We start from the raw sequence: 22,330 nt of genomic DNA on the forward strand, positions 1-22,330 counted from the left end.
GCTACGCTCTCAGCAACGGGTACGAGCTCAGCTACGCTCACATTCGCGATGCGGTGGTGCGAGCCTGCCGTGCACTCAAAGCGTGCCGCATCAGATGCGGATCTCATCACCCGCTCCCGATCGACTCGGGTTCGATCGCTCTGCTTGTGTTCGAGCGTCGTCGCTGAGACAATAAAGGCGAGGCCGGTGCATAGCGCGATCGACAAGGTGGTGCCGGTGCCAAATTTCACGTATATGCGGCGCAAGGCACCGAGAGTTGCGATTGCAAGCAATGCGAGCAGCAGGAGCAGCACGCGTGCTCTCGTCTCCTCGAGTGGGCCGAAGATGCGACACAGACCCTCGGAGCCGCACTCTAGGACGAGTGATGGCATGGAAAGGCGCGGGGAGGCGGCGGCCAACCTTACCTTGTCGTGGCGGCGGCCCGGACGGGCACCTTGCTCTCGATTGCTCGCACAAAAAGTAATACATGCCGCGGAAAGGAACATAGGCCCCAATGTATTTTATGGAAAAAATAGGCGCCCGTCCAGCGCCCGCCGGACTCGCAGCTCGCTCAAATCGCATCGGCCCGCAACCGTTCTACACAACACAAGCATAGATGCCCCCGACCTCCTCGGTGCTGGGCGCGCTCCGGCGGTGCGCTGCCTGCGTTCTCGACGCGCCCGATCCCGCTGTGCCCGATTCTGCTGGACCCGTCGCATCGAGCACCCCGCATCGCCCGTCGCGCGGGCCTCCCGCCTCGTGCGGCGGCCTCGCGACGCCGGGTATGCTCGAGCTCTTTGACGGCATCGACGCTGTGGTCCTCGCTGGCGATGCCAGCTCTCCGCAGGGCACGCCACCAGCTCGCGCAGCAGGAGGCCGCAGAGCCGCAGCGCGGAGCCGCGCCCGACCTCCCAGGGGACACGCAGAGCTGCAGCCGCCCGACACGATGCTGCGAGACCTCTTCGCGGACATCGACGCGATTGCGGGCGCGTCCGCGCGGAGGACTCCGCCCCCACTCGAGGCCACTGTCCTGGTATCCAACCATGCAGCCACGCCCAAGGCCGCTCGGGCGAGCGTCGGCGGTCGCAGCAAAGGGAAGGCGAAAAGGGGAGCGACGCCGGGTGGGATGCGCCGCGGCCGAGGCCTCGCGAACGTGACAGCCAACATCTTTCACCTCTAATCAGCGCGTGGACTGGCATCAACGCGACTCTCGTTGCTGCGGGACGCCTTGTGAAATGTGAATAAGCGTGTGTTCGGTACGGATCCTTCATCATATAATACTTAATACTCTATGTCTGTGGTCTCTCTCTGAGAGAGATTTTAGAAAACCAACAAGAAATCACGACTCTCACAGTGATTTGGGCTCGGCAGCTTGTCAGCCCTCAGCCGAAGCTGGGGCCGGTCCCGTAGCCGAGAGAGCCCGCGCCGATGAGTTCGACGCGGTCGGGGGGGCCTGCGAAGAGGCTAGCGAAGTTGGCGTAGGCGATCGCTGTACTTCATGGTCGTCATCAAGTGACCGGCTGACAAGCCAGAGGTCGATACTCTGGACGACCCATAGGATGCCACGAATGCCAAAAAATGCCAAAATTCGGCGCAAAGACCAAAGAAACGACGCATAAATATGCCGGTAAACTCGCGGAGGCAGGGAGGCCGACCGACCTTCCAGTCCCAAATGTGTCCATGTGCGCGTGTGTGCGCGGCGCACGGTGCGCCACGCCGCCACGCCGGACCCGCTGGCGGCCGGATCCGGACGTGCCGCGCGCGGAGGCCGCGCGCGCACGCCACATGGCCGCTGGCTGTGCACAGTCCTCCGCCGCCCCGCCCCGCGCCTCGCCCACGCCTCTCTTGAGAGCGGCCACAGATTAGCGGCGGGACGGCCTCGCTAAGAGCTCTGCCCCGCCACCTCTGACCTTCCCCCACCTTTCCCGTTGGTTCCCGGCCGGCGCTCTGGCCGCCGAGGCCGCTTGTTTCTTGCCACATGCTCAGGACCGCCTCGTCCTTAAGCACCCCAGCGGAGGCTCGCCGCCACGATCTTGACCGCCTCGTCCACCGCCGCCTCTTGCCCGGCCTATGGCTCACCGCGTCACGCCGGTCACGCCTTCGGTGCTGCCACACCGCGCCACGCCGGGGCCTCCCGAGCGCGCAGCCTTGTGCGCACTGGCCGCCAGGAAGGAGAGCCGTCCCCGCGCCGGCTTGATGCGCTCGTCGGCGGTGCCCGCGGCGAGGGCGGCGTCGGCGGCCGCGAGCGCGGCTGCCCAGCCGACCGCGTCGCGTGGCGCCTAAAGGCGCGCGGCACACCGCCAAGGCCACGTCATTGAAGGGAGCGTGCATTGAAGGAAGCACGCGTCTCGACGGCAGCGGTGCAAGCGCCGCCTGCGCGGCGGCGCTCACGAAGCAGCTGAGCGCATCGACCAGCCGCGACGCAGAGCGGCCGCGGCCAAAGCCGTCGCGCAGCAGCTCCGCCGCCTTGGTGTAGAAGGACTTTGCCGCGGAGCGCGGCGTCGGCGCAGTCGTCACCGCCGCCTCACACCACACCTGCGCCGCCGAGCTGCGCAGCCTGTCGGCGGCGGCGCCCTCCGGCTGCGCAGCCGCGCCCTGCAGCAGCGCGACGGCGGCGAGGTGGAGGAGTCGGCCCGTCGCCGCCGCGTCCTTCGCCTCCTTGGCCTCGAAGTAGAGGCGCTTTCCGCCCATCACGAGCGCGTTGGCGCGGTCGGCGCCCTTGAGGTACGCCTGGGGGGCCGCAAGATGAGAATCGAATGGTGTGGGTAAGGGTACTACGTGTGAGAGAGGGGCTGCGCCTTCTCGGCGTGCGCCCACAGCTTGTTGCGCTCGAGATTGGCGGCCTGGCGCAGCCAGTCCTGCGCGCTCGACTTGCGGCTCTTCGTCTTGGTCACGGAGAGGAGGCTCTCGAGCCCGCTCTCGGCGACGCCCGCGCGGCTGAGGTAGCCAAAGAGGGGCGCGCGCCGCTCGGTCGACGAGTCGTAGACGAAGCAGCGCTTGCGCGCCCGCGTCATGGCGACGTAGAGCATCTTGAGCTCCACGCACAGCACCTGGTCGCGCAGCGAGTCGAAGGCGTGCGGAGCGGTCGCGCCCTGCGCCACCTCGCCGTCGATGGCGCCGACCACCGGCCAGGTGCAAGCCTTGTCGGAGTCGGCGAAGAAGTCGAAGATGCAGACGTCGTCAAACTCGAGGCCCTTGCTCTCCTCGACAGTCAGGACGAGCCCCGAGCGCAGCAGCGGCGGCAGCTTCTTCTTGGCCGAGGCGCTGCGCACAATCACGACCTGGTTCGCGCCCATCTCGCCGAGCCCGATGTCGTCCGCGGCGAGCATCATCTCCGCCACCCGCGCGGGGTCCGTGTCGGGCAGCAGGGCTGGCGGCGGGCCGCCAAAGTGGCCGACCTCCTCGTCGAGCCTACGCGTGGGGCATGTCAGGGGCGTGTCATGGGCATGCCTGGGAGAAGGTCGAGGGCCGACCTCCTCTTCGAGCCGGTCGAGCGAGTTTGGGAAGAGGCGCGTGACGAGGCCGACGAGCGCGTTGGCCGCGCCGAGGATGCCTGGGGGTGAGGGCTCCGTCGTGGCAGGCTCTGGGATGAGGGCGCTGCCTCGGTGGCGGTGTGGAGGCGGGGGCGAGGGTGGTATGCGGCGGACCCGCGTGCGTCCGGAAGTTGGTCTTGAGCTGGGCCAGCTTCGGCCTGCCGCCGAAGAGGAGCTTGACGTCGGTGAAGCGGAAGCCGACGCCGCGCGTGATGGTCTGCGCCGTGTCGCCGCAGATGAAGAAGCCGTCCTCATCGGCGGACGTGTCGTGCAGCAGCGCCAGCTCCGCCATGGTCAGGTCCTGCACCTCGTCGATGACGACCTTGTGGAGCGGCGAGTGGCGCCGCGGCTGCGTCTTGAGGTGGAAGACCTATCCGAAAGCACGCGTCTCGTGGATGGCGAGCCCGTTCGCACGGCTGCCACGGTGGCAGAGCTGGGAGAGGGGCGCCAGGTCGCACACGTCGTACAGGCCATTCTTCTTCTTCTTCTTGAGGTACTCCTCGAAGGCGTCGTACGCGGCGGGCCGCATCGCGGGCTCGAGCGGCGACTGCTTGCTCGCGAGCGCGAGGTACTCATCGCGCGAGAGGTAGCCTGAGGGCACGCGTCATGGACGTGTCATCGAGGTGTGCCAGCGCCCCGTCTCCATCGGAGGCGAGCCTCGCGGCGTCGCCATCGCCTCGCGGCTCCCCTTGATGTAGCTGAAGACCTAAGCGGGTCAGGTGGCGACGGTGGCGGCGATGCCAAACGGGGCTCCGGCGGCGAGGATAGTGGTGGCGATTGGCGATGTAGGGCAAGGCGGCGGGGCGGGCGACAACGGTGTGGCTTGGGGCAGCGAGACCTCGCGGTAGAGCGCGCCCACGTGCAGCTGCTTGTCCTTGAGCGAGCTGTGGCCCTGCAGCAGCCGGCCGAAGCCCTCAAAGGTGAGCAGGGACCGCTCGCCCGCGCCGCTGGCGCGCTTCGCCCGCCGCGCCGCGCCCGCCGCGCCCGCCTCGCCGCGCCCGTTCGCCAGGTCGCGCGGCGACGAGGGCTCCGCCGGCGCGAGGAGCGGCGCGAGGCTGTCGCCGCCGCCGTCCGTCGCAGAGAGGAAGCGCGCCTCCTCCTGGTCGGACTTGAACCAGCGCTGGTCGGGCGGCAGGCAGCGGTCGAGCAGCACCAGCCACTCGGACGAGGAGAGGAAGAGGGGCGCGTCCAGCTCGGGCTCGGCCGCGACGAAGGCCTCCTTGAGGCGGGCGGCGGGCGGCGGCTGCGCGCCGAGCGGAGCCACGAGTCCCGCGTGGTGGCTCTCGATTCGCGAGGCGAGCGTGCGGCTCTTGCAGAGGAAGAGCACCTATTCACAGCTGCGCTGTTCACAGCTGGACTATTCACAGTGCGGCTCTTGCAGAGGAAGAGCACGTTGGCGTGCGGCGGCGCGCCCTCGCCATCGGCCTCCAGACGGGCCGGCGCCCCCTCAGCCACGCGCTGCTCTGCGACGCGGCGCCGCTCGTTGGCCGCGTGGGTGCGGTAGAGGAGCTCGTTGCAGAGGGACGTCTTGCCCGTTCCGGAGCGGCCGACGAGGAGCGTGGAGCAGGTCGGCTGCGGCGGCGGCACGAGCGCCTCCTCGTGCGCGTCGAGGAGGAGCGGCAGCTGGACGTCCTGCACGTCCGGGTTGAGGAGGAGGAGCTTGGGCAGCGTGTCGCTCACGGCGTACCACTTGATGACGTAGGGTACCTGAGGGCGCAGCGCCGGATGTCGGGGCATCGCCGCCGCGCCGCTCTGCGACACTGGCAGGCGTGCGGCACCGCCAGCTCGCCGCCGTCCTCGGCGTGGACCGGGTGCCACTTGTCGCTCGGGTGCGAGAGCTCGTTGGTGGTGCCCATCGGGAAGCGGCCCTCGGTGTCGCGCCGCCCCCTCTCGCCGTAGGCCCACGCCTCCTCGACGTACAGCGCCACCTCGTGCAGCGACACGTCGGAGGTCTCGATCGACCACACGCGGATCGCCTCGGCGCCGCGCGCAGCCTCGAAGAAGGGGCGCCCCTCGCTGCTCCGCTCCCACACGACGGCGAAGACCGCCTCGCCGCCCTTGCCCAGGCTCGCGCTGACGCGCAGCGGCACCGCCTCCGAGCCGGGGCAAGGGCTCGACGTCGCCTCGCCCGCGCCAGAGGCGAGCGTGTGGAAGAGCGCCAGCGCCTTGCGCCGCCGGGCGACGTCCATCATCGTCAGCTGCAGCCAGACGTGCCGCGTGAGGACGACGCGGATCGGCTGGGCGCCGAAGCAGAGACGCTTCACGAGCTTCCGGCTGCGCTCCTGTTGGGGGCGGCGGAGGCGGCGGGGGAAGGCGGCGAAAGTGAGGGCGGCGGCGGTGAGGGTGGCAGCGGCGGCGGGGGCGCACGCCTCGCCACTCACCACGAGGCTCGCCGGTGAAGGCTCCGCCTCCGCCTCTGCCTCCGCCTCGCCGTTCTCTGGCTTGTGCGTCGGCGGCGCGCGGGGTGAAGCGGCACGCTTGGACTTGGCGGCCTTGGACGTGGCGCCGGTGGCGGCGCCGCGGAGGCTGAGCAGCTCGGCCACGCTCGCCTGAGGTGCGGGCGGGCGGACCGGACTCGAGAGGAGTGGGGGCTATCTGTTCTCGTGCAGGAGCAGGGGCTGCAGCATGCGAGAGACGACCAAGCGAAGTGCCGCCCTCACAGGCTGCGGGTCGTGCTCACCTCGGGGCGGAGGATCGAGTCGATCGACGGCAGCGTGCCGCCCGCGGCGCGCAGCCGCTCCTCCGCCGCTTGCGCCAGCCGCGCGGCCTCCTCGCGCAGCTTGGCCACGAGCGCCGCCACGCCGCCGCTTGCGTCACAGAGCGCGAGCGGCGTCACGTGCCGTCGGTTCTGCGTCCCGTAGCCCTCGAAGCTGTGGGCGCCCATCTCCGGCTGCGCCGCGAGGAGGCCTGCCACCGCGCGGTCGTCGATGGCGCAGCAGAGGTGCAGCGGCAGGTTGCTGCGCGCGTCGCGCTGCAGCGGGTTGGCCCTCCCGAGCAGCGGGTCGAGCAGCAGCCTATGCAAGAGAGCAAACGGCGTTGAAAGCGGGGAAGGCCAGAGGGAGGTCAGGGATTAGCGACCTGAGCAGGTCGGCGCCACTCTCGCCGCCACTGCGCACCGTCGGTCGGTCCCTGTCGCGCCCCCAGACGTACAGCCCGCCCGCGGCGGCGAGGTGCGTCGCCGACTGGCCGCACCAACGGCCTGTGTCCGGCCACCTCAGGTTGGGGTCGGCGTCGCCTTGGAGCAGCGCCTAGCAAAAGGTTGGGAGGGGGGAGGGGGGTGGGGGGGGGGGCGTCAGCTCCAACTCCTCCGGGAAGGTGACTGTGCGCTCATCCAGGCGCAGGCGCCTCGACGACGGGAAGCAGAGCCGCGTGCGGCGCCATGGCGAAGGCGTGCAGTGGCGCGTCAGCCCACCGCCCATCCTGCCTGGTGACGAGCGCCGTCCTCAGCTCCTCCTGCGCCTTCGCCGGCCAGATGCCAAACGGCACGTACGCAAGGAGGAGCCGGCCGACAGCCTGCGCCCCCACCGCGGCGGCGGAGGGCGGCTCACCCTCAGAGGGCCGCGCGAATGCCGTGCCGACGGCGAGGCTCTGCGCCGCGGCTTGCCACGCCGCCGCCTCTGCCTGCCCGCTGCTGCTCTCGAGCCCCAGGTGCGCCCACGCGAGCCACGGGAGGCACTGCCGCAGCAGCACCTCGAAGGGGGAGAGGGAGCGGGCGGGGCTGCCAGCGCTCAGCTCGAACGGCTCGCTCTGCGCGGCGGGGTTGGCGCCGTGGCGCACGAGCAAGGTGAGCATCGGCCCGAGCAGAGTGACCGAGGACTCGTCGCACTGCTCCGCCACCGCGGGCAGCAGCCGCGTCAGCGCCGCCCTCTTCTCTGCATCCGTCTTGATGGACTCCGCCTCGATAGCTGGGAGCTGGAACGCGCAGAGCGAGGTGAGCGCGCGCTGGCTGCCGCAGACAGCGGCGCACGAGAGCGGCGTCGCGCCCGTGAGCGGCGCCTCAGCCAGCGCCGAGAAGCCCGCCTGCAGGAGGGCCTCGGTCGCCTCGACGTCGTCCATGCACGCCGCGATGTGCAGGGGCGACCAGCCGCTCAGGTCGGCAGCCTCCTCGCACAAGTGCGCCACGAGCAGGGCGCGAGGGCGCACGTCGCCCGCAGCCGCCTCCTGCAGCGCTTCAAGCAGCGGTGGCGCCCCTCCAACCTCAAAGGGCAGCAGGGCGGCGATGCCCTCGAGCAGCGAGCAGAGCTCCTACAGTACTCGCGTCACGCTGGTCACAGTCATCGCACGCAAGGCGCTCGGCTCCGCAGCAACACGCGAGAGCCTTGATGCTCGAGACCCGCAAAACCTGGTCCGCTGGCGCGCCAGCGAGCACCGACAGGGCCGCTCCTGGCGCAAGCGGCGTGCCGGGCTTGCTCTCCTCGTCGATGCCGCACTCGCCGAGCCTCTTCCTCAGCCGGTCGAGGGCGTGCGGCCCCGCCTTTGGGTCGGCGGCGCGCTGGCTCAGGAGCAACTCCAGCAGCGAATGCAACGAGCCGTCGTCGGAGCGGAGCACACCGGCCAGCACGCCGTTGGTCGTGCGCGACTCCGACGCGAGGCACGCCTCGACCTCGCCCTCGGTGGCAGCGCCGAGAGACCACCGCGTGAGTGCGCCGGCGGGCAGCGCCTGCCACAAGCACTCGAGAGGCGCCCGCCACCCGCCGAGGGCGTCGGCCTGCGCCGCAGACCGAGGGCCGAGCACGACGCTGTTGTCGACCGGCGGGCAAGCGAGCGCGCCGCGCCACGCGTCCGCGAGCGCGCGGCGCACGTCTGGCGCCTCATGCCAGCTGGCCTTGGCGCCTGCGGCCGCGGCAGAGAGTAGCGCCTGCAGCGCTGGCACGCTGCGCCGCTCGACGGCGAGCCGGATGGCACTCTTGCGCTCGACCTGCAGCTGCAGCGTGATGACCTGCTGCTGGTGCGGCGCCTCCACCGCCTCTCTCTCATCCTCGGCCTCGGCGATGGCGGGCATGCCGCTCGGGCGGGCGCCGCCGGTGCTGCACCCGCGGACGAAGCGGGTCGTCTTTGCGCTCCTCAGCATGGCCCGCACTGCCGCGTGGGCGTCGGCCTGCTCGGCGAGCGACTCGAGCTGGTGCTCGGCTGCCTGGAGCAACCTCGACGCCTTTTGGCTGTGCGCCTGAGCCGCCGCCCTCAAGGCCGCCGACGCCTCGTACTCTCGCTTGGCTTTCGCCGCCCGCTCGCGCGCCTCTCGCTCGAGGTTGCGCAAAAGCGAGTTGGCGCGGCTGGCGTCGGCATCGGCGTTTTCGGACGCCTCCTTTGCCTCCAAGTACTCCTTCTCCACGAGCGATCCGTTCAGGGTAGCCATCGCCGCTGCAGCCGTCAGGCCGTCATGCTCCGCCACAGCGCGATGCTTCGCCACCCGGAACGCCTTCTCCTTTCCGAGCAAGCTCTTGTTCAACGCGGCGCGCACCTCCTTCGCTTTGACCTCGGCGGCCGCCGCGTGGTCCATCTCCAACGTGTTCTCGTCCTCGACGGGGCGCGCGCGATACTGGGCAGCATCCGCCATCGCCTCCTCATTCTTCTCGTTCATTCTGGCCAGCAGCGCCTCGCGCCGCCCCTCGACGTTCTCCTTGGCCGAGTCGAGCAGCGCGGTCGCCTCGTCGTACCGCTTGGCGCGGACCAGCTCGAGGTGAGTGCGGCGCATCTCCAGAACCCAGTCGCGGAGCGACGCCCACTCGTCCGCGTCGCTCGCCAGGTCGCTCTCGAGGAAGGTGGCCATCTGCTCGACAACCCCGCCGGCGCCGAGGAGCTTGGTCAGCGAGGACTCGAGAGCGGCGAGTGCGGTCACGACGCCAGCCTCGTCGGTCAGGCGGTGGGAGACTGCCTGCAGCTTGAAGTCGGAGAGCGCCTCCGAGCAGTGCGGCTTGGACAGCTTGCGCGCCTGGTCGGTGGCGAGGCGCAGAAGCTTCTGCCGCCGCTCGGCGGGGACGCTGACGCCCGACAGCTCGAGCAGCTTCTTGTCCACCCTCTCTTGCGGCCACGCGGACCACTCGCGTCGGACCCGCGCCAGCTGCTTGTCCCGGAAGGCGCAGAAGGCAGCGACCTGCAGAGGCGGCGGTGCGAGATGGAGGAGGCGAGGGTTCGCGGCACAGTGAGGGGGCCGGTGCTGCGGCGGGCCTTGTGCGCGAAGTCGTCGCACTTCTTGCGCGTTTCCGGGCGAGCTCCTGCCCACAGGCTGCGGAGCTGCTGGTCGAGATCGTCGCTGGCCAGCCCAGCAAGCGGCTTCTTCGGGTCATGCAGCGCCTGGTCGGCAAAGACGTCGAAGCCGCTCGCGGCATCCGAGCCGAGCGGCACGAGGTCGTTGTCGCAGCAGTAGGTTCGGTAGCACCTGTGAGAGACGAGGGGCATCACCAAGGGGAGGAGAGGGGGCGAGTGACGTGGGTGTCGCCAACGGGCTCCGCCCGCATGCCGGAGGAGCGCACCGCACAAAGTCGTCCTCGGCCATCATCCGGTGCTCCTCGAAGCGGAGCTCCTCGCTGCCCAGGAAGAGGCGCAGCGATGCGTCGGCGGGCGAGAGCGCGCAGGCGATGGCCGACGCGTCCTTGACGAGGAGCGGCTCCTTGAGCGTCTCGTCCCCGCGTGCGATCACGCTGGCGCTGAGGATCACGTCGTCTGAGAGAAGACCTGCGGCGTCGGCGGCACAGCCCTCCGCGACATCGCTCACGACGAGCCCGTGGCCCGACGGCGCGAGGGCGAGCCGGCAGCCGATCGACGCGTTGTCGAACTTGAGCAGGCAGGCGCTCAGCGTCCGGCTCTCCCCGACGAGGCTTGCCACCGTCTGGCGCGGCAGCCGGAGCTGCACTCGATGGCAGTATTTCAACTGCTTCAGCTTGCCCTCCTTGGCGGCGAGGTCCACCTCGGCGGCGGCCTCCTCTGTCTCCGCCTGCGTGACCGCCGCGCGTGCAGCGACGAGGCGATGCTCCCACTTCTGCTCGCGCTCCTTGGCCTTGTGCTTGAAGTTGGCGATCTCTAGCTCCTTCTGCTTGATGTACTCGGGTGTCTTGCGGATGACCTCCGCGAGCTCCTCAGGTTCGATCGTGGGCTCGAGTGCGTCCTCCTCGTGCTCCAAGAGGATGGCCTTCTCCGCCTGCTCCTGCGTGAAGTCGCGCGTGGACGAGCTTGCGCGCGGCGCCGGGTCGGAATCGCACTTGAACGGCTCGATGTCTCCAGCGCGCCCGTCAGCACAGACCCAGCGCTTCGCCGGAAAAGAGATGCTCACGCCGAACGCCCCCTTCAAGTCCCTCAGCCTGCTAGAAAGGTCCTTGAGCATCGACTGCCGTGTCTCCTCCGCAACCTTGGGGTCCTCTGCCCGCGTCTTCGTGTCCACGCAGCTGTCCACGAGCACCTGTGTTGTGCGTGGAGGGAGGGGGTGGAGGGGTGGGGTTTGTGATGGTGGGTGGGAGCGGGGCTGCGGTGGAGGCGAGAGGGGGGAGGGACGGCGCGCCTTGATGCGGATGTTCGGCGGCCACGGCTTGGGAGTCGCCGGGGATGCCTCCGTGATCGGCGGCATGGTCGACGGCTTGGTCGGCGGCTTGGTTGGCGCCGGCTTTGACTTGACGACGAGCGTGCCAGCCTCCGGCGTGGCCTCGCTGAGCTGGACTCGCACGCTCGTGGGGGAGGTCGCCGCCAGCGCGAGCGAGACGGGCGGGCGAGCGGGCGAGGCGGGCGAGGTGGGTGGCGAGGCGGGCGAGGCGGGCGGCGAGGCGGGCGCGGCGGGCGCGGCGGTGCGTCGCTCGCGCCGCGCCACGCGGATGCCAAAGAGGAGCCGTGCCCAGCCCGCTTGCAGATGCGCCTCGCGCGCGCAGCGGAGCGACGCCTTCTTGTAGTTCTGCTGATGCTCCGGTGAGGCGAGAAATTTCAGGTATGTCTCGCATTCGGTCTGATAGTCTCGGGCTTGTTCGATCTTCTTCTCCGCGTGCGCCACCACCTCCTTCTCCTGCCCCCTCTCACGCTCCACCTATCGTGGACGAGCCGGTGACGCGTCTTGAGGGGCCATGGCCTCGCCATGCACGGCTCAGCGCGCCTCAGCCTCCGTCTTCTCGAGCTCCGCTTTCATTGCCTGCGTCGCCTTCTGCTTCCCCGTCCGCGCCTCGTCCTTGTCCCTCCTCTGGAGGTAGGCGGTGGCCACCTCCTTGCTCGACAACGTCATCGTCGTGAGGCGCTTCTCCTCCTCCACCTCGCACCGCACTGGCGCACTCACGCTCCCGTAGATCTCGCGCAGCGCGCCGGCCGTCTTGTGCGGCTCGGTCGTACCAGTGAAGGTCAGGAGGAAAGCGTCGCTGCCGTCTTCGGTGGGGGTCGCCTCTGCCGCGACACCGAGGTCGCGTTCGCATCGCCGGACCAGCTCCTGCGGAGGCCAGCGTCAAGCGGCTCTTGGCAGCGGCAGAGGTCATAAGTCGGGCCAGGGGCTGAGTGGCACTGTGACTGTGTGTGTGTGGGGGGGGGGGGGGGTGGCTCCGCTAGGCCAGGGAGGAGTGTGTGTTTGGGGGTGGCTCTGCTAGGTCGGGGAAGTGGGACAGAGCGTGCCTGGTGCGATCCCGCCGTGAGGGGCATCGCCAAGAGGGCGTTGAGGAGGTCGACGCGGCCGGCCCTGTGCGCAACGGGAAGTCTCGGTGGGGAGCGTGGGGGGTGGCCCTGGCAGCGCGAGGGGCCTGGCGCACCGCACGCAGACGCCGAGCCCGATCAGAGCATCGGAGTGGGAGAGGCCTCCGACGCGCTCGACGTGCGGCTCACAGAGGCGGAGCACGTCCTCGGGCAGCCCGCGCAGGCACGCGTTCGGGCTCACCGCGGCCTGCTCAAACAGCAGCTCCATCGCCCGGAAGGGCAGGTCCTCGTAGTGGGAGGCGATGGCGGCCTCGCCCACGCCCTTCGAGAGTGCGCCCAGCTCTGACAGGTGGCCCCGCCCCATCTTCCTCGCGAGCAGCAGGCCCGCCGCGTGGCGCGCGTTGGCGTCGTTCATCCGGCGCGCCTGCCTCAGCGCCGCATCGTCTTGAGCAGGCTTGCTGTCGTGGGGCGGCTTTGCCTTGGCCGCCTTTGCGGTGGCCTTTGAGGCGGCCGTCAGCAGCCGCAGAACGCCCCTCGGCTCCGCCTCGGGGCCTGGCCGCAGCCGCAGCGCGCCGTCGTGCAGCATCGCCTCGAACGCCACGAGCTGCTTCTTGATCTCGCTGCCCTCGGACGGCGAGAAGGCGGCCGAGTTGGCGATGCGGCTGAGCGGCAGACCCACCCTCTCGATGGCGACGAGCCGCTCCTCGAGGGTGCCGTCGCTCGCACTGCTCGCCAGGCCGAGGCTGCGCTCCAGCTTGCCGATCCGCTGCGCGAGGGTGGCCGTATCCGCGGGCTCGATGCCGAGGGACTCCTCGCAGCGGGCCACCCGAGGCTTCATCTCTGCCTCCGACAGGAGAGGGGCGCTGACGGGGGCGGCCTTGGGCGGCGTCGGCCCGGCGAACGCAGAGAGGCTCTTCTCGGCCGCAGCGCTCAGCTCGGCGGGCGGTAGCGTCGGCTTGCGCGCCAGCGCGTCGCGGTCCAGGCGGGTGCGCTGCGCGAGGCGGCTCAGAGGCGGCACCGCGGGCGCGTCGAGAGGCGCAACGGAGCGCCGTGGCCGCGGCGCGTGCAGTGCGGCGGTGCTGCTCACCGACCGCTGCACCTGAGCGGGCTTGTCCTTGGTCTTGCCCGCCGGCAACGAGGACGCCCTCGCGAGGGGGCTGGGCGCCGGTGCCACGCCCTCCTTGTTCGTGCCGTTGGGGGAGGACTGTCCTGGCGGCTTTGGCGGCGGCGGTGCCGGCGCGGGCGCCGATGGCTTTGGCGGGGGCGCGGGCCGCTGCGGGATCGGCTTGGCCTCTGACCACTGCGGGGCGATGCTGAAGGGCACCGGCTCGGGTGGCGGCGTGGGCTTGGAGCTGGACTTCCCTGCAACGGGGGGGGGGGGGGGGGGCGACGCCTGAGTGTGCGGTGTGTGGCGGGGGCGCTGTCTCGACAGGGGCCACATGGCGAGGGCGCGAGACGGGCACCTGCGGCGGGCTTGCGTGGCTGCGTCCGCGGCGTGCTCGGCCGTGCACCGGTCCTCGGCGAGGCCGAGGGCGAGGAGGGCGAGACGGACCGCGCACTGGCCGAGAGCGACGAGGGCGAAGGTGGCCCTGCACTCTCGCCGCTCGCCGCTGCCACGGCCTTGGCGGAGAGCTGGTCAGTCCGCTCGAGCACGAGCCGCCCACGGTCCGCCTTGAACAGCCGCGACGGCTCGCCGCTCTTGACGCTGGTCTTGACGCTGGTCTTGCCGGCACTTTTGCCGGCCTTGGTGAGCGGCGAGCGGGAGGGCGACGCCGCCTGCTGTGTCAACCTTGGAGACGGAGGAGGAGACGCGGCGCCGGACGGCGAGAGCGGCGAGGAGCGCGAGGCTGGCTGCCACGGGATTGGGCTCTGAGGTGGCGAGGCCGCACGCGCAGAGGAGGGCACGCTTGCGTGAGGGACGGGGGCAGGCATCCGGCGCCCGAGGGAGGCCAGGAGCTCGGATCGGACGGCGGTGGCGGCAGCCGGCGAGAAGGTTGTGAGCGGTCCTGTGCTCGAATCGTCGCCAGTGGCCAACGCCACAGACGGCGAGAGTTCGGGTTCAACGTCTGGCGGGGGCAGCGGCGGCGGCGGCGGGGGCGGCGGCGGTGGGGGCGGCGGCGGTGGGGGAGGCGGCGGGGGAGGCGGCGGCGGCGGGCATGACGGACGCAGCATCATCTCCAGCAGCCGGTCGGCCTGCTCGACCAGCCCTCCCTCGCCCTGCAGGCCCACCATCTCGTTGGCGGCGTGTAGCGTGTCGACGAGGCTCCCCCCGACGGGCAGCGAGTCGGTGCCGAGCACGTTTGCGATCTGCGCCACCTTCTCGGGGAGCGCCACCTGGAATGGCGCCGCCCCGGGCTCCGTCGCCTCGTCCTCAAACATCCGCTTGTGCGCCTCGGTAAGCGTATCGAGCAGGCCCCGCCGCGGGAGGGAGAGCGCTGTGCAAATCACCTGTTAGTATGAAATGGAGGGAGGGGTGGGGGTACGGGGCGGGGGTTACTTTGTCTCGATCAATACCGGATCGTTGCCATACGGCGTGGGGCGCTTCGTGTGAATCCAATCTCGGCCAATCCTCTCTCTCTGGTCGTATTACCTCGACTTGCTTGGGCAGGGTCGTGCCATCGGAGGGCAGCTGCAGGCCGTCGCGCCAAATCTCGTCGCAGAGGCGCAGCGCCTCCTCGAGCCGGTCGCATTGAACCAGCAGCCCGACGGTGGTGGAGGCGAGGCCCGCCTTCTCGCTCGCTGCTTTGATGGCGAGAAAGTACGGCTGGTGCGGCGGCGGGAGGCCGAGCTTCTCGCGGATCCACGGCACCCGCACACGAAAGTTGCGCTTGTCGTCCGGCTTGTGGACGGTGACGACGGCGCGCTGCAAGGTTTCGATGCACTTGTCGGCCAGCCAGAGTGGATCGCCGGCGCTCGTCGGCTTGATCTCGAGCATGTCGACCCACTGCAAAAGCAAGGCGGTCGGGTCCTCGTCCGGTCGGAGGGGCGTCTCTCCCAGCAGCGTGGAGATATGCTGCACTTTGTGAAAGAGCTGGTCGGGCTGCTTCTCGGCGTGACGCGGCGGCGGCGCGTCGGCGATGCGTCGCGGCTCGGTCGGGATGGGCGAGTTGGTAGGCGGCGACGGGGGGTCTCCGCAGGTGGCGGCATGGCCACGGATCACGTCGGGGTGGAAGTATTGGTAGCACAGAGGGCACTGCACCGGTTTTGAATCCGTGGCCGGAGCGGAGGAGCGGGGGGGCGAGCGGCGAGCGGCGCGTGCCCACGAGCAACGTCCCTGCTGCTGCTGCTGCGAGAGGTAGGGGGACGGGAGTTGCAGCGGTGGAGGCGCCGGCGCTGCGTTCACCTGTGCCATCGGCGCGATGAGCGACTCGGAGGGCTTGACCGACTCTGGCGGCGACTGGAAGGCGCCGCCGCCGCCACGCCCGCCTCCTGGCGCACGGCTGACGGCGCTCAGCGCCCCGCGGGACGCGAGCGGCGGCGGGGGGTCAGTGCTCGGCGAAGCATGCCCGCCGGCGTTGTCTTGATCCGACGAGCGGTCCGAGCGTAAGCGTAAGTGGTCCGAGAGAGGGACATCGCGCGTACCGCTGCCGCTGAGCGAGGCCAGCCGTGCATCGCTGACGAAGCCCGTCGAGTTTGGCTCCTGACCATTCTCTTGGCCGTCGGGAGCGCAGCAGCGTCGTGCGCTGGCGCTGCGCGGCGATGTGGCCGCCGCAACTTTTGATACGTCGTCGCTGGCCTGCACGTTCTGCGCTGGCCCGGCGTCCATCTCGAGCGCTTCTCCTCCCTCTCTGGCTTCGTGCGGGGTGGGCGTGCCGGCGGAAGAAGCTTTTCCAGCCCGCCCAGGCCGAGGAGCTGCAAGCGAGGCGCTGTGAAGCCCTGGATCATCCGGCCCGCTGGGTGCGCTTCTCAGCTCCCCGCCCTGGATGTGAGGCTACCGACTGCACTCCAAGTGCTCCAAGTGCCCCCTGGCTAACCAGTCTGTTAGACCTCCTGATCTGCCAGCTTTCCGTCGCCAACATGCACCGCGCTCTCAGTAAGTACCTAGCGCACCCATAGTCGCCTCGCCCCTCGCAGCGTGTCGAAGCGCACCCGCCCCTCGCCCTTCCCCCCTCTTGGATGCGTGAAACCCCGCAAAAAGAAAGGGGCGTGTGCCTCCACACTCGAGCCGTTCTAAGAGAGCCTCTACATGTGTTCTGCACTCGGATCCCTGCCGCGCTGCCGCCAGCTTCTCCCACCTGCCTTGCCGAGACCTGCCTAGCTTGTTGCGTACTTTCGACAACACTGAATGTGCATGTGGAATTGTGGAATCGTGGGGGGCGCAACACGTCTTGGTTGTGGCCCGGTTAGCACAGGAGGGAGGGCTCACCGCCACTCTTGCAACTCGCAGCTCGCTCCACACCCTCTCCTCTCGGGCTCTCGGGCACGGGGCGCGCGATTGCTTCGCACAAACCACACACAAGCTCCCGAGAGATATGCGATGCGAGCCGGTGGACCAGCCCCTTGAAGTGTGAAGGCTTCGTAGCCCTCCGGTCTACTGTAGATCCGCAGGACTGGAGCGAAAAAAAAGCTTGCGAGTAGCGAGACAAGCGAGTGCCGTCTGCCGAGTCGCGAGTGCCGGTGGACGTTGATATCGACGTGAACATTAAATCGGCAATGTGGTGGTATTCGCTTTTTTCGTGTCAGAGTGCGCAAGTAAATACACGAACCCTCTTCCATCCTCTGCGAACAAGACGCAGCCAGCACGCATGTGCTCCTCTCCCGAACCCGTGTGTCAGTACCGCGACACGCCCATCGACCCCCCGTGCGCCCAGTCGACCACCGGGGTCGGCGGCTCCAGCTCGCACCCCGACGCCTCGGCGGTGTTCCACACGAGCCGCAGCTTGGCGCCCGAGCCGCAGTGGCGGAGCCGCGCGTACTCGGCCGCCGGGTTGGCGAGCAGCCGCATCGCGTCCACGGTGTCGCGCAGCCGCTTGAGCGGGCAGCCGCACTCGAGCAGGTGGTGGCGCAGCGCCGTCGCGAGCGGGAGGCGGCTCGCCAGCCACCAGGTCAGGCCGACCGCGTCCTCTGGCACCGCCGCGCACTCCACCCACCGCGGGTGCGAGGCCGGGTCCGCGCCGGGCGGAAGGACGGTCAGCTCCTCGTCGAGGGTGCAGAGCAGCAGGTCCCAGTCCGGGGCGGGCGTGCGGACGTGCGCCTCGAGCAGAGCGCGCGCGGAGGCGTGCTCGCCCTCGAGCGAGCGCGCGTCCTCGACAGCATCGTCCTCGAGCGCTGCAAAGCGGGCGAGCCGCGCTCCCTCGCTGGTGCGCTGCAGCGGCTCGAGCAGCGCGACCCGCTGCGCGCTGCCGACGACGTGAGCGAGGCCGCCGCCGACGGTGAGCACGTCGCAAACGACACCGCTGCGCGCGCCGTCCGAAAAGAGCGCGACCCGCCCGCCAGAGATGGCGCCGGCGACGGCGGGCGTGATGGAGCCCGGAGGTGGCCGCTCCTCGGAGCGCGACTCGGCGACGGGCAGCGAGACTGGCGTGCCGGGAAGGATAGCAGAGGGCAGCCTGATCACGGGGAGGACGAGCGAGGGCGACGCGGCGTGGTGAGTCAGCCGTCGGCTGGATCGCATTGATCGAGTGTACCTGGACTGGGGTACCTCGCTCGGCCGCAAAAAGAAAGACATCGGCAGGCGGCGGCGGCGTCGGGACGAGGCAGACGTGAGCGACGCGACAGAGGAGGAAGCGACAGGAGGGAGAACGACGAGAGTGGGACGACCGCGAGGTGGCATGAAGGTTGCAGCGAGAATCGGCGAGGGACTGCGAAGGGAGATAGAAAGAGGCAGACGACCAACCAAGGGTTAGCCGGTGGGCGACGGCTAGCACCACACTCCTCTCCTTAAAATCCCTGTGTGGTGGCGGCGTGCCGTCCTCCCATCCCTCCCTTGGGTTGACTGTTTTCTTTCTTTCTTTAACGCACTCACATGACAAGTGATCCCACGACAGCGATTGTGGGGACTATACATGATCCGTACGTGAAGGCAGAAGAGGGTGGAGGGGCCCGCCCGCAGAGCTAGGCGGCGTGGGCGCCCCCCACTGGGGCCGAGGATAAGAGGACGTCTGCCGCTTGCTTGTTCTCGATCGACGACGACGTCGTTGACCCATTTGGCACGCCCAGGGGATTTAACCCAGTCCGCAGTCGGCACGCGCATTGCGCGCCTGCTTGTTGATGTTTTCGGCGTCGCCCGCCACCGCCGCCATGGAGATCTGCTGCGTGTGGTGGACGACAAAGGAGGAGGCGCTCGCCGACGCCGCCCCATACACCGTCCGGTCCGTGTTGGTGCCCGCCGCTTCCTTGGCGAACACGTGGAGGGGAACTGCTTGGTGGGCGGCGCAATGCCACCCAAAGTTTCCACAAGCACCAGCCGCGTTATGGCTTTCTTGACCCACTTCGCGTCGTAGTACTGCGCCCCCGTCCACTTCCATGATCCTGCATCCGTCTTGATCCATCCCTTTCCACGCGCGTGGTCTTTGACCCATCCCTTTCCAGTCGAGCGGTCGAGCGGTCCGTCCACACCTGACGGCCACCCCACGACCCCCGTCAACGCCTTGTCTAGCGTGTTTCCAAAGAAACCCGTAGAGGTGGCCCACCGACGCCACATTGCCACCATTGTCCCACGAGCCTCTCCCCGCCGTCGTCGACTTGATGAGCGGGTTCCAGCACTTGACCTCGTAATGCACGTCCCGCATCGTGGCGAAGTCGCTGCCGAGCTCGCAGATGTCAGTCACTGACGTGTCGTTGAGGTGCCGCGTCACCTCGGGCTTTTCCTTGTCCCCGAGGATGATGCTGCCAACCGAGCGTGCCCGGATGGCATTCTGGGCGGCCCTTAGCACCCCGTTGTGCTTGGAGGTGCGGTCGCCCTTGTTGGAGTTGGGTGTTGGCGAGGGAGTCGCGGCGGCCTGTTCGACGAGAGTGGGCGCAATCACCGACAAGTATGTATGTAACTGTAGAGACGATTTAGGTTTGGGGCAGCGACAATGGGAGACTTTTCGGCGGTCGTGGGTCGTGGACGCAAATCGTGGAGTGGCGAGACAGTCACGCTCGGGCGGACAGCATCGATGCCGTCGCCGGACGCGGCGGCGAGGCACACGGGCGCCGGCGTGGGGCCCACCACGAGCGGATGCGCGACGAGCGCGCTCGGGAAGCGGCCGCGGGCGACGCGGAGCTTCCGCCGGAGGACGACGCGGTCGAGATGGCGAGCGCCGTCCACGTGCTGGACAGCGTGGCGGAGGCGGGCCCGAACTACACCCTGCTGCGCAGCAAGGAGACGAAGGCGATGCGCCGGAAGCGAAAGCGCGAGGGTGCCAGGGCGGCGCTCAACGGCCACACTGTCCTGTCCACCGGATCGCGCCTCGAGATCTTCTGCGACAGTGAGCGGTGGTACCCTGCGACCGTCATGGGACATGGCGCGGGAGGGGAGGACGGGGACGGACGGATCGTGCACGAGGTCGAGTACGACGGCTACCCGGATCGGCGGTGGTGGCACATGCTGGACGACGAGCGGTGGCGCGCCGTCCCAGAGCAGGCCGGCGCGGGCGCAGGCGGCGCTGCCGCAGACGGGGATGGGGATGCGGCGATGGACCGCGCGGACGGCGAGCGGGGCGCCCGTGCCGCGGGCGACGCCGAGGCGGCCGAGGTGCGGCCGGCGCCGCCTCCTGTGCGCCGGGGTGTGCGGCGCAGCGCGCTGGCGGACGCCCTCGAGGCGGAGGATGACGAGCGGCAGGAGGATACCCGGTCGGTTGTAGGTACATACATACTTACGCAACACACGGTCACGCACCAACCTGCAACCCCGAGGCGAAGGGCGTATGCACATCCCACAGGTCGAGCCACTCTGAGTGGCTCCGACAGGCACGCACACGGTCCTCTCGGAGTGGACCGGCCTTGAAAGAAAGAAAAACGCGGGCCGTGAGCTGCGACCACTGCGACGATCGGCCTTCAACTCGCCGCTTCTCGCAACCCGATGTTGGCACTCCTCTCGACCACCGCCGCCTTCTTCTCGTCGCCGCAGCGCCGGCTCTGCGCCCACACGGACGGCCGTGCGGCCGTGCTGCTGAAGCTCGTCACCAACCGGCTCGCGGCCAGCGCCGGCAGCTCGCTGCGCCTGCCGGCGGGCCCGCTCTCAGAGTACCTGGGCTCGCGCCACAGCGACGAGGCTCTTCTGTCGGCGACTTCCGTCTCCGGACCGACGGACGGTGTCTACGAGTGCGAGCTCTCTCCGATCAAATTCTTCACGCTCGCCATTACGCCGGTCTTCACGATGCAGATCGACCGGGAGCCGGCGGCGTCGGCGGGCGGCGCCGTCGCCGTTCGCGTGCTCAAGGGGCAGTGCCGCGTCGGCGAGAAGCTCTCGCGCACCATTTCCATCGACGCGCTGAACGAGGTGCGGTGGGCGCCCGAGGCGTCCGGCGGCTGGAGCGTGGACACAGCCATCTCGCTCGAGCTCGCCATCAAGCAGGCGCCGCTCAGGGGGCTCGCCCTTAGGGCGTGGGAGGCGGCGGGGACTGCGATCGTGAAGGGCGCGTGCGAGGCCAACGGGAAGGCCCTGCTCGCCAACCTCAAGGAGGGCTACCTCGGCTTTGACGCGCCGGCAGTCGAGTCGGCAGAAGAGGCGGAGAGGCCAGAGACGGCGGCGGCGGCGGCGGCGGCGGCGGCGGCCCAGGCGGAGGCGGCGACGGAGGCGGCGGCTGCGGCGGGGGCGGTGGCTGCGGCGGGGGCGGAGGCTGCGGCGGCGGCGGCGGCGGCGGCGGCGGCGGCGGCGGCGGCGGAGGCGGAGGCGGCGGCGGAGGCGGCGGCGGCGGAGGCTGCGGTGGCGGAGGCTGCGGTGGCAAAGGTCACGGCGGTAGTGCCTGAGACGGCGGTGGTGGCAGTGCCGGCGGTGGCGGATGCGGCGGTGCCGGCGGTGGCGGTGGCGGACGCTGTGGCCGCCTCGCCGCCGCCGCCGCCACCGCTGATACCGGAAGGCGAGACCAGGGTTGGCGCCGAGGTGTACGGCGCCGCGGCACCGCGGAGGAAGAAGTGGCGGAAAAGGAGGATGCTCTTTGGCGAGAATGTGCGGAGGTGGGTCCTCTTTGGAGGCCGCGCATGGGAGTAGACTAGCCAGTATAGATGGTAACATAAAAATAACGGCGGCCCGTCTTGACCTCTGGGGGGAGGCGAGGGCCCTAGGGGGTACCCATGCGGGGGGGAGATGGGGTCCCCCAGCCAGCCGCCGGCGCCGATTTTTTGAATTTCTTTTTTGCGCGATTTTTTACTTTGTTTTCATGGGAATTCGGCGTACTTGCGGCCATGCTATCACCGCCTTGCGACATCCTTTCGGCGCTGCTGACCGTGCCATGCTGCTCAGCAACTGACCGCCTGCATAGCTCGCGGCCTTAGTCTTCAGCATTCAGTGATGACCTGATCGTACGGCCAGTAGGAAGGCCCAAGGTGTCCTTCCAGCGCGTGCACGCTTCTGACGCAATGCGCGTCACAAACTGCCTCGGATCAGCTGCTGGCACTCTCGAGGCTATGCCTACACAGCCTCGTGCTAATGGGCAGTCAGGAGGGACCATGCACCTTCTCAGGACAGCGCCGGTGCCTCTCTCTTGGACCGGCAAACTTGGTGGTCTCGTGTCACCGATGTGGGACCAGTGCGGCATCGCGCCATCGACAGCTCTGAACTGCGCCTCACCACTGACCGGGAAGGCCGCCAAGTGGGCCACACTGTGTGCTCTAAGTGGCTGAAAAAACAATCAATTGTTTTTTGAGCCCCTACGCCCTCGGGACGCGCACCGCGCTACTGCTCCCGGGCCAGGGGTGTAAGGGAACACACTAGGGCACACCAGGGCCGGTCTAGCCGGCCTTATCCCGCCCACAGCCTTCGAAAACGCACAAAAATCGCACCGCCGGAGCCGCGGCGAATCGCCGCCGGAGGCCGCGTGTCGCGCCACCGACGGCCGCACGTCGAACCCCCGGCTCCGCGCCGCTGCTCCACCGCGCCGGCCATCCAGCGCGCGCCCCCCAAGCTGCTGGTGCCCTCTTAAAGGGCCACAAAGCCTCGAAAGGAGCCGTCGACCGTCACCTAACAGAGGGGTGTCGGCCCCGGGCTTGCCGCTCTTGCGAGCGGTCGGCGGCGTCTAGGGCGGAGCCAGCGGTAGTAGCGGTGGTGCCGGCGTGTGCCGTGACGGAGGGGGTGGCGG

The 22,330-nt window shown here is 69.4% G+C and overlaps 2 protein-coding genes across 2 annotated transcripts; one reads left to right on the plus strand and one right to left on the minus strand.

Moving 5' to 3' along the window:
* Positions 1-1,978: 1,978 nt before the first annotated feature.
* On the minus strand, positions 1,979-15,873 carry EMIHUDRAFT_448295 (hypothetical protein; the record flags this gene model as incomplete). Its single annotated transcript, XM_005767307.1, has 27 exons — positions 1,979-2,047; positions 2,278-2,709; positions 2,874-3,380; positions 3,453-3,532; positions 3,627-3,882; positions 3,961-4,103; positions 4,325-4,350; positions 4,535-4,710; positions 4,878-5,219; positions 5,291-5,794; positions 5,882-6,061; positions 6,193-6,526; positions 6,591-6,760; positions 6,864-7,757; positions 7,855-9,606; positions 9,654-9,891; positions 9,986-10,894; positions 11,033-11,157; positions 11,311-11,520; positions 11,692-11,910; positions 12,081-12,153; positions 12,224-13,041; positions 13,195-13,252; positions 13,660-13,896; positions 14,269-14,555; positions 14,704-15,051; positions 15,127-15,873. The coding sequence occupies 27 exons, from the start codon at positions 15,871-15,873 to the stop codon at positions 1,979-1,981; spliced, it is 10,134 nt and encodes a 3,377-aa protein (XP_005767364.1).
* Positions 15,874-20,112: 4,239 nt separating this feature from the next.
* On the plus strand, positions 20,113-21,243 carry EMIHUDRAFT_197607 (hypothetical protein; the record flags this gene model as incomplete). The annotated part of the gene is made up of 2 exons (XM_005767308.1): positions 20,113-20,747; positions 21,162-21,243. 2 exons carry the CDS (start codon positions 20,113-20,115, stop codon positions 21,241-21,243), a joined length of 717 nt encoding a protein of 238 aa, XP_005767365.1.
* Between the last annotated feature and the right edge of the window lie 1,087 nt (positions 21,244-22,330).

This window comes from Emiliania huxleyi, assembly GCF_000372725.1.
Source record: "Emiliania huxleyi CCMP1516 unplaced genomic scaffold EMIHUscaffold_5, whole genome shotgun sequence".
NCBI classification, from domain to species: domain Eukaryota; phylum Haptophyta; order Isochrysidales; family Noelaerhabdaceae; genus Emiliania; species Emiliania huxleyi.